Below are 15,694 nucleotides of genomic sequence, written 5' to 3'. Positions count from 1 at the left end.
CCCGGGGACCACTGACCACGAGGGGGCAGAGGCAGTGAGTGCAGGTAAGAGGCGATCTTTGGCAGTGCTGGGGGCTGTGCACACTTCAGTGAGAGTCGCTCAGCTGTGTCCGACTCTTTGCGACCCCGTGGACTATACAGTCATGGAACTCTCCAGGCCAGAATACTGCAGTGGGTAGCCTTTCCCTTCTCCAGGGGATCTCTCCAGCCCAGGGGTTGAACCCAGGTCTGCTGTATTGCAGGCAGATTCTTTACTAGCTGAGCCACAAGGGAAGCCTGTGCAAACCTTAAGCCCAGCGCAGAATGGAAAAAAAAACCCCAACACGCTGTTGGAGGTGAGAGCATTAAAGAGAGCCCAGGAGATGTGGCAGACAACGTCTTTACTCTCCTGCCCGAGAACAAATAAGAGCAGCAGCCGGAAAGGGGGCCAGCAACCCCGTCACAGCTAAGAAAATGGAGAAAATTCTTCTGAACGAGGAGGAGATATTCTCAGTGTGGAATTTCAAAGTTCTGTAGCCGACTTTGGGAAACTTCTTGAGGGAAGACACTTGTCCTCAGATGTTTATTCATTATGGTTTAACCAAAAACATCAAGATCTTCCAAGAATCCAGGAAGAAAGGAGAGGTCACATTTGAGGATTCAAGACTGACGTTGAATCCTGCTACACCAACCAGAAAGAAAGGTGGGGAGACATTTCCTAAAGAGCTAAGAGAAAAATTCTTCTCGTCAAAAACAGGACATGCAGCCAAATGAACACTTCCTTTTGAAATAACCACAGTGCTATGGGCCAAATTGTGTCTCCCTAAATTCGTAGACTGAAGCCCTAACCCTCAGTACGTCAGAATGTGAATTTAAAGAGATGACTGAGTTAAAATGAGGCCATTAGGGCGGGCACACATCCAATATGACTGGTGTCTTTTTAAGAAGAGGAGATTAGGGGACTTCCCCTGGCGGACCAAGTGGTTAAGACTTTGCCTTCCGATGCAGGGGTGCAAGTTCAGTCCTTGGTCAGGGAACTAAGATCCCACATGCCTTGCAACCAGAAAGCTAAAATATAGAACAGAAGTAACATAACAAATTCAATAATGACCATAAAAATGGTCCACATCAAAAAAATCCTAAAGAAAAAAAAATATTAGGAAACAGAGACACCAGGGATATGCCTGCAAAGAGGAAAGAGCTTTGGAAGACACAGAGGAGAGCATCTGCAGCCAAGGGATAAGGCCGCCGAAAGCAACCAGCTTGCCGACACCTTAATCTTGGACTTCCAGCTCACAGAGCCTTAAGAAAATTAATTTCTGTTGCTTAAGCCCCCCAGACTATGGTATTTTGTTATGGCAGATCTAGGAAATGAATACACCTGGACACAGAGATCAGAAAACAAGCTGTCGACCAACTTCTAGACTGGCAGAAATCATATGTAGACTTGGAAATACGTGACAAACAACTGTCCTCAAGTATTAACACAGGGTTAAAATAGGAGATAAGATCAACTGATGAAATGGAGAATCTGGGGCGGGGTGGGAGGAACTGCAAGGGAAAAGCTTGGAATTTCAAGAAGGATTTCCATCAGCCAAGGTATTTCAGCAGGTGGGGTGGAAATGAGCAGGGTGACTGACCCACACCCAGGAAGTGAAGTTCTCCAGAAGCCATTGAGGCTTTAATGACAAAAATTTGCAAAGGAAAGATAACCAGCTTCAAGAATACCTTTCATTCCCATTTCAGTGGCTTGTTTATCACAGCGATGATTTCTCGCTTTCATTAAAGGTTATAAAGATATCAAAAGGGAACTGCTACCTAAAGCTTCATAGGGAAATATGATGGTGGTGGTAAGTTAGTCTCTAAGTCATGTCCGACTCCGTGTGACCCCATGGACTGTAGCCTGCCTCGCTCCTCTGTCCATGGAGTTCTCCTAAGTAAGAATACTGGCATGGGTAGCAGTTCCCTTCTCCAGGGGATCTTCCCAATCCAGAGATTGAACCCAGGTTTCCCACATTGCAGGCAGATCCTTTACAGTCTGAGCCCCCAGGGAAGCCCCTTAGTTCCCAGACAAGGGATCAAACCCGTGTCCCTTGCATTGGCAGATGGATTCTTAACCACTGGACCACCAGTGAAGTCCCTTTCTGTCTCCTTGAAGACAGCTCCCCAGCCAGTTGAAAGAGGCTTCTTGTCTTGCCCCACTGCAGCTGCCTTCCATGGCCAAGGTCTCCCCTGAGACTGGACAGCTCTCCTGCAGGGTCCTGCAGGTTTCCTATTAAGTGGAAAGGGGGGTCTCTCCCTCACAATGTGTCATTTGATTCTGCATCAAAAGATGCCTTTCTTCCCAGCACTTCGCTCTGTAGGGTGGACTTGGTCCCTGGGAAGGGCTGGGGGAGGCATCATGTCTTGCGCCCCTTCTTAGGGAACCTACACTCACACCCGCTTCCTCCTTAAGCAAGGAATGAAGCTCTGGTTCACCAGCTCTTCCCACGGACGCGTCTCTGTGCACACAGTGTTACTGAACAAGAATAGGGTCCTGTGCGCCTGCACGGAAAGCCCGTCTACTGACACCACGTTGTGGTGAAGGAAGTTCAGTTCAGTCGCTCAGTCGTGTCCAGCTCTTTGCGACCCCATGAACTGCAGCACGCCAGGCCTCCCTGTCCATCACCATCTCCTGGAGTTTACCCAAACTCATGTCCATCGAGTTGGTGATGCCATCCAGCCATCTCATCCTTTGTCGTCCCCTTCTCCTCCTGCCCCCAATCCCTCCCAGCATCAGAGTCTTTTCCAATGAGTCAACTCTTCGCATGAGGTGACCAAAGTATTGGAGTTTCAGCTTCAGCATCAGTCCTTCCAAAGAACACCCAGGACTGATCTCCTTTAGGATGGACTGGTTGGATCTCCTTGCCGTCCAAGGGACTCTCAAGAGTCTTCTCCAACACCACAGTTCAAAAGCATCAATTCTTCAGCACTCAGCTTTCTTCACAGTCCAACTCTCACATCCATACATGACCACTGGAAAAACCATAGCTTGACTAGATGGACCTTTGTTGGCAAAGTAACATCTCTGCTTTTGAATATGCTATCTAGGTTGATCATACCTTTCCTTCCAAGGAGTAAGCGTCTTTTAATTTCATGGCTGCAGTCACCATCTGCAGTGATTTTGGAGCCCAGAAAAATAAAATCTGACACCGCTTACACTGTTTCCCATCTATTTGCCATGAAGTGATGGGACCGGATGCCGTGATCTTCGTTTTCTGAATGTTGAGCTTTAAGCCAACTTTTTCACTCTCCTCTTTCACTTTCATCAAGAGGCTTTTTAGTTCCTCTCCACTTTCTGCCATAAGGGTGGTGTCATCTGCATATCTGAGGTTATTGATGTTTCTCCCAGCAATCTTGATTCCAGCTTGTGCTTCTTCCAGCCCAGCGTTTCTGCATATAAGTTAAATAAGCAGGGTGACAATATACATTCTTGACATACTCCTTTTCCTATTTGGAACCAGTCTGCTGTTCCATGTCCAGTTCTAAGTGTTGCTTCCTGACCTGCATATAAGTTTCTCAAGAGGCGGGTCAGGTGGTCTGGTATTCCATCTCTTTCAGAATTTTCTATAGTTTATTGTGATCCACGCAGTCAAAGGCTTTGGCATAGTCAATAAAGCAGAAATAGATGTTTTTCTGGAACTCTCTTGCTTTTTCCATGATCCAGCAGATGTTTGCAATTTGATCTCTGGTTCCTCTGCCTTTTCTAAAAGCAGCTTGAACATCTGGAAGTTCACGGTTCATGTATTGCTGAAGCCTGGCTTGGAGAATTTTGAGCATTACTTTACTAGCGTGTGAGATGAGTGCAATTGTGCGGTAGTTTGAGCATTCTTTGGCATTGCCTTTCTTTGGGATTGGAATGAAAACTAACCTTTTCCAGCCCTGTGGCCACTGCTGAGTTTTCCAAATTTGCTGGCATATTGAGTGCAGCACTTTCACAGCATCATCTTTCAGGATTTGAAATAGCTCAACTGGAATTCCATCACCTCCACTAGCTTTGTTCGTAGTGATGCTTTCTAAGGCCTGCTTGACTTCACATTCCAGGATGTCTGGCTCTAGGTCAGTGATCACACCATTGTGATCATCTTGGTCGTGAAGATCTTTTTTGTACAGTTCTTCTGTGTATTCTTGCCACCTCTTCTTAACATCTTCTACTTCTGTTAAGTCCATACCATTTCTGTCCTTTATCGAGCCCATCTTTGCATGAAATGTTCCCTTGGTATCTCTAATTTTCTTGAAGACATCTCTAGTCTTTCCCATTCTGTTGTTTTCCCCTATTTCTTTGCATTGATCACTGAGGAAGGCCTTCTTATCTCTCCGTGCTATTCTTTGGAACTCTGCATTCAGATGCTTATATCTTTCCTTTTCTCCTTTGCTTTTCACCTCTCTTCTTTTCACAGCTATCTGTAAAGCCTCCCCAGACAGCCATTTTGCTTTTTTGCATTTCTTTTCCATGGGGATGGTCTTGATCCCTGTCTCCTGTACAATGTCATGAACCTCCATCCATAAATTCATCAGGTACTCTATCTATCAGATGTAGTCCCTTAAATCTATTTCTCACTTCCACTGTATAATCATAAGAAATTTGATTTAGGTCATACCTGAGTGGTCTAGTGGTTTTCCCTACTTTCTTCAATTTAAGTCTGAATTTGGCAATAAGGAGTTCATGGTCTGAGCCACAGTCAGCTCTTGGTCTTGTTTTTGCTGACTGTATAGAGCTTCTCCATCTTTGGCTGCAAAGAATATAATCAATCTGATTTTGGTGTTGACCATCTGGTGATGTCCATGTGTAGAGTCTTCTCTTGTGTTGTTGGAAGAGGGTTTTTGCTATGACCAGTGTGTTCTCTTGGCAAAACTCTATTAGTCTTTGCCCTGCTTCATTCCGTATTCCAAGGCCAAATTTGCCTGTTACCCCAGGTATTTCTTGACTTCCTACTTTTGCATTCCAGTCCCCTATGATGAAAAGGATATCTTTTTGGGGTGTTAGTTCTAAAAGGTCTTGTAGGTCTTCACAGAACCGTTCAACTTCAGCTTTTTCAGCATTACTGGTTGGGGCATAGGCTTGGATTACTGTGATATTGAATGGTTTGCCTTGAAAATGAACAGAGATCATTCTGTTGTTTTTGAGATTGCATCCAAGTACTGCATTTCAGACTCTTCTGTTGACCGTGATGGCTACTCCATTTCTTCTAAGGGATTCCTGCCCGCAGTAGTAGATATAATGGTCTTCTGAGTTAAATTCACCCATTCCAGGGGAAGGAAAGGGCAGCGTTTATTGCAGGGTGCCAAGTGAGAAGTCCAGGCACCCAGTGCTTTAAAAGCCCAAACTCCTTATTTGGTATGTTAAATTACATGGAAATACATTTGTTGGACGAAAGGAAAACAGTCAAACAAGATAAAATCATAACAGTTTAGTCATTAAACCAAGTCAAAGACTTCAGTTCCTCTTCAAGAGCTATAGGTAATATTCTGTGCAAAGTCCTTTGAGCTATTTTTGCAGCGACTGAAACCCCCACCAGGTGGAAGACGTTAACTGTATGTGGTCAGCGGGCACGTAGACTCCAGATGGGTTGCAAACAGAAAGGTTGATGATGTTGACTCCTGATTACCTCACTACCCATCAATCAGAAACTCACCCTGCCACCGTCTCCCTCACTCTGTCTAAAAACCTTTCCCCGGGGCTTCCCTGGTGGCTCAGGGGCAAAGAACCTGCCTGCCATGGCAGGAGACAGGTTTGACCCTTGGTCCGGAAACATCCCATATGCCGTGGAGCAGCTAAGCCCGTGCCCCACAACTGTTGAACCTGCGCTAGAAACCGTACTCCACAGCAAGAGAAGCCACCGCAATGAGAAGCCCACGGATTGCAACTACAGAGTGGCCCCCACTTCCTGCAACTGGAGAAAAACCCTGCAGCAACACCCAGAGCCCCAGCACAGCCAAAACTAAATAAATAAGATTATGTCAAAAAACAAAACACTTTCCCTAAAAGCCATCAGGGGGTTGCAGCCTTTTAAGCATTAGCTGCCTGGATTCCTATCTCGGCACCTGCAGTAAACACGGCACTTTCTTCCACCACAACCCGGAGTCGGTGGACTGGCTATACTGCACTGGGGGGAGTGGACCCGCGTTTGGTTTGGTAACGATGGGGGAATCCACCGTGCCCCCCACCGACTCAGGGCAGGCTGACTTTGCTCAGAGGTCCTCCGTCCTTTCTCTCCGTTTTTGGGACCCGCGGTGCCTCATAATTTTTCAGAATAGAGGAAGGTAATGTGTGGTTTAGACAAAGTAACAGATCTCCAGTCTAGCAGGGTGTAGGGCATCAGGCCAGAATTACACCCATTGAGTCTGAAAAGCAGTCTGTGCAGCTCCCGGCACCAAGACATACCTGAACCGGCGCCTGTTCCGGTCAGGTTTCGCCTCTCAATGTGTTTGTGGCAAACGCAGGACACGGTCTTGGTTTTCAGAGCTTTTTAGAATCTAGAACTGTGGACAAAGGATTGGGGACCATCTTTTCTGCCTTATGGGTGCGGCTAAAAGTGCCTTCCTGGACATTCCTGCTGTGGGGAGAGAAGTAGGGAGGGCAGGTGGAAGGCCAAGGGCATTTATTTTGCACTGACTGTTTGCCCGGCGCATATCTGCCTTTTTTGCTCCTGTGATCCCACTAAGGGGTTGGGTGCTGGTGAGGGCCCGCCTGGACCTCCCGTTCAGGGGAAAGGTCAGTTCAGCCTGATCAAGAAGCAGAAAGCAGACTGCTAATGTGTTTACCCAATGCCTGGAGCAGGTGGGAGGTCCGTCCGCTGTCTCTCCCAGCTGCCTTTCCAGGCTGGCACTGCCAAAAGGAGGCAGGCTAGGAGGGGCGGGCAGAGCCCCCCGGCCTCCCGTCAGTGGGGCCATCTCCCTTCCCCGCCTTGGTGGAGAAAGAGCCTTCTTCCCCAAGTGCAGTGAGGTCAGCAGCGTGGCCGGGGCCGCCTCTCCCCTCTCCTGGCCCCTGAGCTAAGAGGGCCTTTTGTTGCTTAGTCCTGCTCCTTGGCAACCATGAGGACTGCAGCCCCGGGCTTTTCGGGGCCCCTGAACCTGTTCTGGCTCCAGCGCAGGGAGTCAATCAAAATCAGTCCAGGACACTTAAGACCCTAAGGTCTTTATGTCGCCCCAGAGCTGGGACATTGAGTCTGCTTAAGACCACTTTCCTAGACAGCTCCTCCCCATTGTTCAACCCCCACACATGGTTCCCCCCAGCCCAGGAAAGGCCTGGAATCCTGGGGACATCTTCCTTTCTCCCTGGCATTGCCAGCAGAAGCCAGAGAAGTAATTGACGCAGGAAATGAGAGGTGGGCTCCAGGAAGGGGTGGGATAAAAGCAATTCATATTCATCCATCCATCCATCTATTCATTCGTTCATTCAACCCACCAACATTAATTTAGCTTCCTGCGGAACCACCCCTGAAGCAAGAAACCTCTCTCCCCACCCCCAGATTGCAATGGAGAGTGTTGATAAAGTTTGTGGGCACACCCACAAAGACCCCAGTAATCCAAGCATGAGCCACCCCAAGCTCCCTGCGTGGGCTCCTCCTCTACAGTTCTGCCCCCTTGGGGAGTCCCGGAGGCTTCAGCATAGGCTCTGCCACCATGCCCGCTGACCGTGACCCCAGGGTGCAGGGCAGGTGGGCGTCCTGGAAGACCCCTCGGACAGTGGCCCGAAAAGTCTTGCTGACGAAACAGTAGAGGCTGAAGTTGACGGCAGTGTTGAGCATGGCCACCATGTTGGCCACATCCAGGGCCAGGTGGACCCTCCAGTCATGGTAGACGGGAGCCACGTACAGGTGGTAGAGCATGACGAAGATGCGGGGTGCCCAGAGGAGGGCGAAGAGCGTGGTGACGCCCAGGAGGATGGCGGTGCTCTTGCCCACCTGGGGCCGCGGCCCGCTCCGGCCCCTCTGCTGCAGCCGGCGGACGATGGCCAGGTTGGCCACCAGGAAAACGCCGCAAGGGATGAAATAGACAATGAGGCAGTGAGCCCACTTGAGCACCTCGTCCAGTGTGCTGGGCGGGTCCGCGTCCCTCCACACATCCAGCCACCAGTAGAAGGGGATGCCAGTGAGCAGCGCAGCACCGAGGACAGCGGCAACGGCCCGCTGGGCCCGGCCCGGGGACGAGGTGGCCCGGTGGCGCAGGGGGTGGCACAGGGCACTGTAGCGGTCCACCGTGAGCAGGACGGCGATCCAGACCGAGGCATGGTTGGCAGCAAACTCCAGGATGTTAGCTGTGCGTACCACGGCCTGGGGCACCTCTCGGGCCAGCACGGCTCCCTGCAGGAGGAAGCCCACGAACACGATGACCACCTGGGTGACGATGTCCGAGGCTGTGAGTGCCAGAAGGTAGTAGTAGGAGGGCTTCCGTGTCCTGGTGGCAAGGCGGGCCAGGGCCACCGTGGTCAGGAGATTGACTGATGGTCACCGAGGTTAGGGAGGGGAGGGGTCAGAGGTTAGAAAGGCTGCCTGGACGTGCTTTCTCATCGTCCCTCCCTGCCTGCTGCTTCTTGCCTCTCTTTTCCTTTTTCTGGAACCTTCTTAAAGCTCACTTTGTTGGAAAGGTTAAGCAGATCAGCCTTGCCTTGTCCAGCCATGGCACTGCAGGCCACTGCCTTACCAGGCTACAGGCAGGGATGAGCCATTCCCTAATACCACCCATCCTCTCCTGCATCCATACCACACCCCTGCTCTGCTCTCTGAATGCAGTGGATGGTGCAAGAAGCTTTCAGTGTGACGCTCTGGGCTGTTCTGCATGAACTTAGTCATTCTAGGAGATGCCCATTCCTGGGGGAAGAATGGGGCTGTCTGCTCTGCTGAAAACTTGGGTTTAGCTATTGAGCACGCCAAACTTCTGCAATGGCTCAGCAGTAAAGAATCTGCCTGCAATGCCGGAGATACAGAAGTTGCCTGTTCGATCCCTGGATTGGGAAGATCCCCTGGAGAAGGAAATGGCAACCCACTCCAGGCTTCTTACCTGGAAGATCTCATGGACAGAGGAGCTTGATGGGCTACAGTCCATGGGGTCACAAAGCGTCAGACACGACAGTCACTGAACACCCTCGCTTTTACTCCATTATGCTTGGCTCTGCAGTGACCCAGAGCACCCCCACAAGGCAAGAGGAAGGAATCTATGATCCTGCGTCTCAGGGGTCAGCATGGAGGATTGGCACCCATCGAAGGAGGACCCCAATTTCTGGCCCAGCCCTGGACCCCAGACCTCACTCCCCACTCACCAGGCAGCCCCAGGCCCAGAAGGACGCTGTAGTAGATGACAGGGATGACCCCAGCCACACATGGGGACATCGCGGGGCTCTCAGGCTGATGGCCTTCAAGCTCCTGGCTCAGCCCACTGCTGTTGGGTGTGGGCAGCAGGGTCACCCATAGCTGGGCGGCTAGGAAGTACAGAATGGCAGGTTAGAACTTTTGGTCTCTTTCCAGCCTGGCCTGGAGCAGCCCCACCATGACCTTGGCCCTGAGGTCTTTACTCACCCTGGCCCCATGCAGAGCCCCTAGTCAGGTCCAGCCAAACGCAATCCCGACAGCCACGTCCTCTCCACCCCAGCCCATCCCCTCAGGGGCCTGGCTCCACTATCAATGGGAAGAAGTACTCAGTGGCCTTTCTTGCCATCTTAGAGATTATTTCTGAATCGCCTGGTTCCCAGGCAGCCTGAGTCAGACAGTCTGAACTGGGGCTTGAGCACTGTGTTCGTAAGACATCCTGGGCGACTGCCCCGGACCCACGGTAACCATGGCAACCGCGCTGCTGTGGCGAACAGCCGCCTCCTCTTCAAGGAGAGATGTGACCAAGTGCTGTCCTTTCCACCCCAAAGAGCATCTCTCTCTCTCTCTGTCTCCTAGTACCACTGGAGCTGGAAGGGCCCTGGTTTTCAGACAGGGAAACTGAGTCCAGAGGGGTCAGGTGTGACCTGCCTGCCATCACACACATCTAGCTGGTGGCCGATCTGGGATGAGGACCAGACAACATGCTCTGGTCCCTCCCCACTTAGTCTACACTTTCAGATTTTAGGTTTCACCTTCCAGCTTTTGATTTTTTCCACTTCAAGCTCCCCATTCCCACCCTACCTCCAGATTCCTTGCTGACCTTGCCACCTCACTCTCCCTGCCCACCCTGGGTCTTAGGCACCTTACCTGTCTCATCTCCTGCCAGCCGCATGCTCCTGGGTCCTGGGTCACCCTGTGGCTTTTTCCGGGGGTGCCTGCAGCTCGCTTTCAGTTGTTTGCCTGACGATTCTTCCAGCAGCACTGAGTCTGCAGTCAGCAAGTGTGAAGCGGTGGGTGGTGGGAGGAGGAAGGGGGAGGAGGGAGGGGGAGGAGGGGGAGGAGGGGGAGGAGGGGAGGGGGAGGAGGGGGAGGAGGGGAGGAGGGGGAGGGGGAGGAGAGGAGGAGGGGGAGGAGGGGAGGAGGGGGAGGGGGAGGAGAGGAGGAGGGGGAGGAGAGGAGGAGGGGGAGGAGGGGAGGAGGGGGAGGGGGAGGAGAGGAGGAGGGGGAGGAGGGGGAGGGTGGGGCCCGAGGCCCAGGGGGATGAGCCTGAGCAGTCGATACCATCTGGAGCAAAGTAGGATTATGAGGGAGCCTGGGAAGGGAAGGGGCGAGGCTGGAGGGTGGCCTTGGGAAGGGTAGCATGGCACTCTGGATGGCCTGCCCCGTGCTCCAAGGGCACTGGGAACCGGCCTGGGCTCAGTCTGGCTGTCAGAAACTCTGGGGGCGAGGACTCTGAAGAAAGGCAGATGGGTTCCAGGAGCTGACTCAGAGAGGAGTGGGGGGCAACCCGTGCTGGGGAGGGAGCGCCAAGACTGTCCTGGTCAGGACACGGATCTGGAGAGGAGCCCCCGGGCCAGGCTGGAAGGAATCGGTTGTGCGGTGGCTGCGGGTGGTGGGTCGAGAAGGAAGCTACCTTGGGGTGCGGTGGGGGTGCTGCTGGCCTGGAAGGATGGCAGGAAGCTGTGCCCAACGCTGGCTGGGACCCCCAGGAGGAGCCGGACCCAGCTGCCAGCAGCTCTGGGAAACCCAGACCCAGTGGCACCCCACAAGCCCTTGTTTTCCTAGCCCTGGTGAAATGGACCATCCTTCAAGCAGTCACTAGCAAATAAACACCATCCGGCGTGGCTTGCAGTCCAGAGACTGGAATTTGAGCCTGGCCAGCTCTCCAATCCCACGCGGGGAAGAGTCACCAGCTCAGCCAGCAGTGGGCGCCCAGGACAGTGTGCGGATTGAGTCCGGGGCGAGCTGAGGCCCAGCCTGCAATCGCCTCCCACGCTCACCCTCTGGGAATGCCGCAGAGCCAGTCTCTGGGCTCCCTGAGTTAGACCTGAGTCCCTAGGACAGCAAGGAGGTCAAACCAGTCCATCCTAAAGGAAATCAACCCTGAATATTCATTGAAGGACTGATGCTGAAGCTCCAAAACTTTGGGTACCTGATGGGAAGAGCCGACTTGTTGGAAAAGACACTGATGCTGGGAAAGATTGAGGGCGAGAGGAGAAGAGGACGACGGAGGATGAGATGGTTGGATGGCATCACCGACTCAATGGACATGAGTTTGAGCAAACTCTGGGAGATGGTGAAGAACAGGGAAGACTGGTGTGCTGCAGTCGGTGTGGTTGCAAAGAGTCAGACACGACTTAGTGACTGAACAACAACAAAGTTAAATCCCACTCTGGGGCTGGAAGTACCAGGATGCCCACCCCCAGCCTCACCTTCACACCCAGCCTCCGAACTCACAGAAGCCTTGCTGCTCCCTGGTGGCCAGGTCCTGGCACTGCATACCTCCAAGAGTCCACTGGCTTTGGTCAGGTCCCGTGGGAGGCAAGTAGGCACTCAGGTCCCCAGGCAGTGTCCGGGACTCCAGCAACAGAGGGTGAAAGAGGCACAGAGAAGTCCCCAGGCCACCACCTCCCTGCACCAGGAGGCTGTGGGTGAGCAGGGGGCCACTTACAGCCAGGGGCAAGGGTCTCTGCCAACATCTCCCGAGGACCCACCGTATTCCCCATGGGTCACCCTCCCAGCAGCCCCACAAGCTAACTTGGGACACCTCAATTTCACACAAGAGGGGACTGAAGCTCAGAGAAGTCCAGCAAGTAGGATAAGGCTAAGAGCATGTAAGTGGCAGCAGGTGGAATTTGAACTTGGCCTTGTCCCTCCTCCAGAGCTGTTTACTGGTCACTCCCTCCCACCGGAAGAGCAGGTGCTCAGGTAGCGCAAGTCCACCATGAGCTCAGGCTTTACCGGGAGGGGAAGTGGGTCAGGTAGATACACCCCTTGGATGCACAAGGCCCTCCATCTGGGGGTGGGTGGGCAGCATGACGCAGGATGCTGAGGCTGGAAGATGGGTGCCACAACGGGACAGCCTGGCTTCAGGCGAAGCTTTCCATATCATGTCAGTTACTTTGAGGAGCAATTCTTTCCTGTTTATCATTGCTGTGCCTCCCACCCCCAAACCCCAGGGGCCTGGAACCTAGACTCCTGATTCCTTGTTTCCCAATCTAAGTGTTCTGGGGCACCCTAGCTCAGGAAGTGAGACATCACAGGTACAAGGGAGGCTGCAGCTGGGACGGGGCTGGGAGCCTACCCCTCCATTCTCCCGTGTCTGCTCACCCTTGCCACAGATTCAGAAACTCTGCATCCTGCCCCAAGCGTACTCTACCAACACTAGCGATTCCTTGCCTCGCGTGTGGCTACTGAAATAGCTTTCCATAAGAGACAGTATGGGGCTGCGGAAATAAAAGCAGAAAAGCAACATCTGAATCCAGGCTCAGCCCCTTCTGGGCCAGGAGACCTCAGACAAGCCCCTTGGGTTATAGATACTCTTGTCTCAGGTGGGAAGTTACACTGGTCTCCGGGAATTGTTCTAGCTCAGACTTGCTCTCGAGGAATTACAGAGCTTCCAGATGCACAGGGCAAGACAGAACTGTCTCTGACCTTCCATCTGCAAGATTGGGCAGGGTGGACGCCCCGCTTCCTCTCTCCAGCTCCAAGGCTCTTACGCACACCACACGCACACAAACACAGGCATGTATACTTCCACACCACACACACACCTACAAACACATGCGTGCATACTTACAGACCGCACACACATGCGTGCACATGTACAAACACGTGCGTGCATTCTTACCGACCACACACACACACACACGCGTGCACATGTACAAACACATGCGTGCATTCTTACAGACCGCACACACACACACATGCGTGCACATGTACAAACACATGCGTGCATTCTTACAGACCGCACACACACACACATGAGGGCACACATGCACAGCACACACGCACACGCATGCATACACTTCAGAAACCCTCAGACTAAGAAAATGAAAACAGAAAATGCATATTCCTAGAAAGTCAGCTTTTTTGTTTGCTTTCTAAAATTTATTTGGCTGCACTGGATCTTAGTTGCGGCGTGCGAGCACTTTAGTTTCCGCATACGAACTCTCAGTGGCAGCATATGGGACTAATTCCCTGACCAGGGATCGAACCCAGGCTCTCTTCACTGGGAGCTTGGAGTCTTGGCCACTGGACCACCAGGGCAGCCGCTGGAAAGTCAGTTTTTAGATCAGTAGAGGAGTTTCAGGGATGACAAGTTAGAACCAGAAGAGGCGAGGCCCCCAGAGATGGGGAGTCAGAGGTGACCTTCCTGGGTCTTCTGGGTAACCTGAGCCCTCCCCAATTCCTGCACACTTGAAATGCTGTCCATCTAACTCTAGCCGGTACAGCTTAGCTTGGGGGTGTACATGACCATCGTCAAGAGGCTAAGAAGACACAGGTGCCCTGGCTCCTAGGTGGAGGGTGGGAGATTCCAGCACAGGTGGGTCACACTTCTGAGCCTCAAGGAGACTTTCTTACTGAAAGACCATTTTCTGACTAGTGGGTTCTCTCAGCATCATCTTTGTAAAAAATCATCAATAACATCCTCTTGAGCAGCACTGGCCCTGACCCCGCCCTCCCCTCACACTGAGGCTGTCTTGTTGGATTGGGTCAGGGAGGTGGTACAGCCCCCGGGAAGGGCAGGCATGCAGCCAGTGGGCAGGGGGTGGCGAATCTGGATGAAGGGAGCTGGGCGTGAAGGTCAGGACAGCCGGGAGGGGTTTCCGCTGGGCCGGACAGCTGCATCTCTGCCAACCCGGACGAAGCAGGTGCCAGACCCAATTCCAGCTCTCTCTGTGGCTCCAGAGAGGGGTGGGGGGTGGAGCTGTTGGGTTTCTCTGTGCCAGCCTGGGGCAGAGATCAATGCATTGAGCCGGTCCCTGGGATTCAGAGAGCAAGGGAGGGCAGGCTCTGACCCAGCCCCAGTGAAGGGCCCGGCCTTGGGAGAAAGGCTAAACTGGATCTCCCAGGAGCACCCCCCGCACACACACACATACCCGCCACACACACACACACACCATTTCAGTTTATCAACTTGGAAGGACTCCCTCCCGTGAGGGTCTGGGCCAGGCCCTACCTGTTCCTGGAAAAGGAGGCCCCACCAGTGCCGCCCAGTCATCCCCCTGGGCTCCAGACCCTACCCTCTTCTCTCTATTCCTTTGTCCTTAGAAGAGCTCTCCCCTGCACGAACCCAGCTGACACTGTCACCCAGCGGTCTGCCTCAGTGTCTCCAACTGTCAGGGTGGGTCCTGGCTCTGCTGTGTGTCTCCTTGTAGCTATTATTATTATTATTATTATTATTGACTGCACCGGTCTTAGTTGCAGCAAGCCAGATCTTAGTTGCCTGATCAGAGATGGAACCCGGCCCCCCTGCCTTGGGAGCATGGAGTCTTAACCACTGGACCACCAGGGAAGCCCCCTCTGTGGAACTTTGAGATGGGAAAAATTACAGTAGGAAGTTGGACAGAAGCTGGTAAGAGAAACCTTCCAAGGAGGTGAACCAAGAGACCCGAGACCACTTGAGAAGGTGAATTAGAGGAAGAAGGTGCCAGGGCAGCTCCTGGTCAGACGGCTGGTGGGATGCCTGCGGGGGACCAGTCTCAAGCGAGGCGGCCAGCCCGGTTCTGGGTGGGGGTGCTTGGGGCAGGGGTGCACAGCGTGGGGTGCAGCTGCTCTATGCCTGGCCCCGCCATCCTAGCTCACCTTGACCTGGAGCGGGGGGACGGGGGTGTGTGATGGCCACAGCCCCCATGTCCCTAAGGCCCATCATCCTCCTCAGAGCACGCCAGGAACATTCTTCAACGAAGGACATGAAAATGACATCAGCTACCCCACGGGCCCCTACTTAGAGCCCTGTCCTCTTTTCTGGAAAGCTAGCCCACCCCAACACGGGAGGGGAGGGGCGGGGCCTGGACTGTTGCCTTCTCCTCTTCCAGGCCCTTCCTTTGCAGTCCTTGGCTCACCATGGTGCTCCAGCCACGATGCTGCCAAGTGTACTCTGTGCCAGGGTGGGGGGTCAGGGGAGGGGGCTGGGGACCCTCTGGGCTGGTGGGTGCCTCTGGTTCTGGAGCCCTTTGCCTGCCCTTTGGAGAGCCTTCGACTTCCCAGGAGAGGAGTGACTAGCTGTGCCGGGTGGTAGGAGACAAGGGGGAAGCCGCCGGATCTGGTCCCCTCAGGGGCCCTAGAGCAGCACAATAGAGCCCGGGGAGGCCGCTCTCCAGCTCAACTGGTTGCCTGGGTAACAGCTGGGGCCAGTTTCCA

The 15,694-nt window shown here is 53.2% G+C and overlaps 1 protein-coding gene across 1 annotated transcript; it reads right to left on the bottom strand.

Moving 5' to 3' along the window:
• Positions 1-7,363: 7,363 nt before the first annotated feature.
• Positions 7,364-15,185, bottom strand: GPR142 (G protein-coupled receptor 142). Its single transcript, XM_044940605.1, has 9 exons — positions 15,137-15,185; positions 14,918-15,070; positions 14,020-14,108; positions 13,700-13,818; positions 12,290-12,382; positions 11,786-11,973; positions 10,196-10,330; positions 9,280-9,438; positions 7,364-8,460 (listed from the first exon to the last, which is right to left on the bottom strand). Exons 1-9 carry the CDS (start codon positions 15,183-15,185, stop codon positions 7,589-7,591), a joined length of 1,857 nt encoding a protein of 618 aa, XP_044796540.1. The 3' UTR covers positions 7,364-7,588.
• Positions 15,186-15,694: the final 509 nt, after the last annotated feature.

The sequence above is a fragment of the Bubalus bubalis genome, chromosome 3 (assembly GCF_019923935.1).
Source record: "Bubalus bubalis isolate 160015118507 breed Murrah chromosome 3, NDDB_SH_1, whole genome shotgun sequence".
NCBI classification, from domain to species: Eukaryota; Metazoa; Chordata; class Mammalia; order Artiodactyla; family Bovidae; genus Bubalus; species Bubalus bubalis.
Note: the sequence above shows the minus strand (reverse complement) of the source record. Positions and strands in the feature narration are given on the sequence as shown.

Coding starts and splice junctions, on each gene's coding strand:
- GPR142 (XM_044940605.1), bottom strand. CDS start 15,185: ATGGGGGCTGTGGCCATCACACACCCCCGTCCCCCCGCTCCAGGTCAA. Junction 13,819..14,019: donor TCCAACAAGACAGCCTCAGT/GTGAGGGGAGGG, acceptor GTGTCTTCTTAG/CCTCTTGACGATGGTCATGT. Junction 10,331..11,785: donor CAGGGAGCAGCAAGGCTTCT/GTGAGTTCGGAG, acceptor CCACCGCTTCAC/ACTTGCTGACTGCAGACTCA.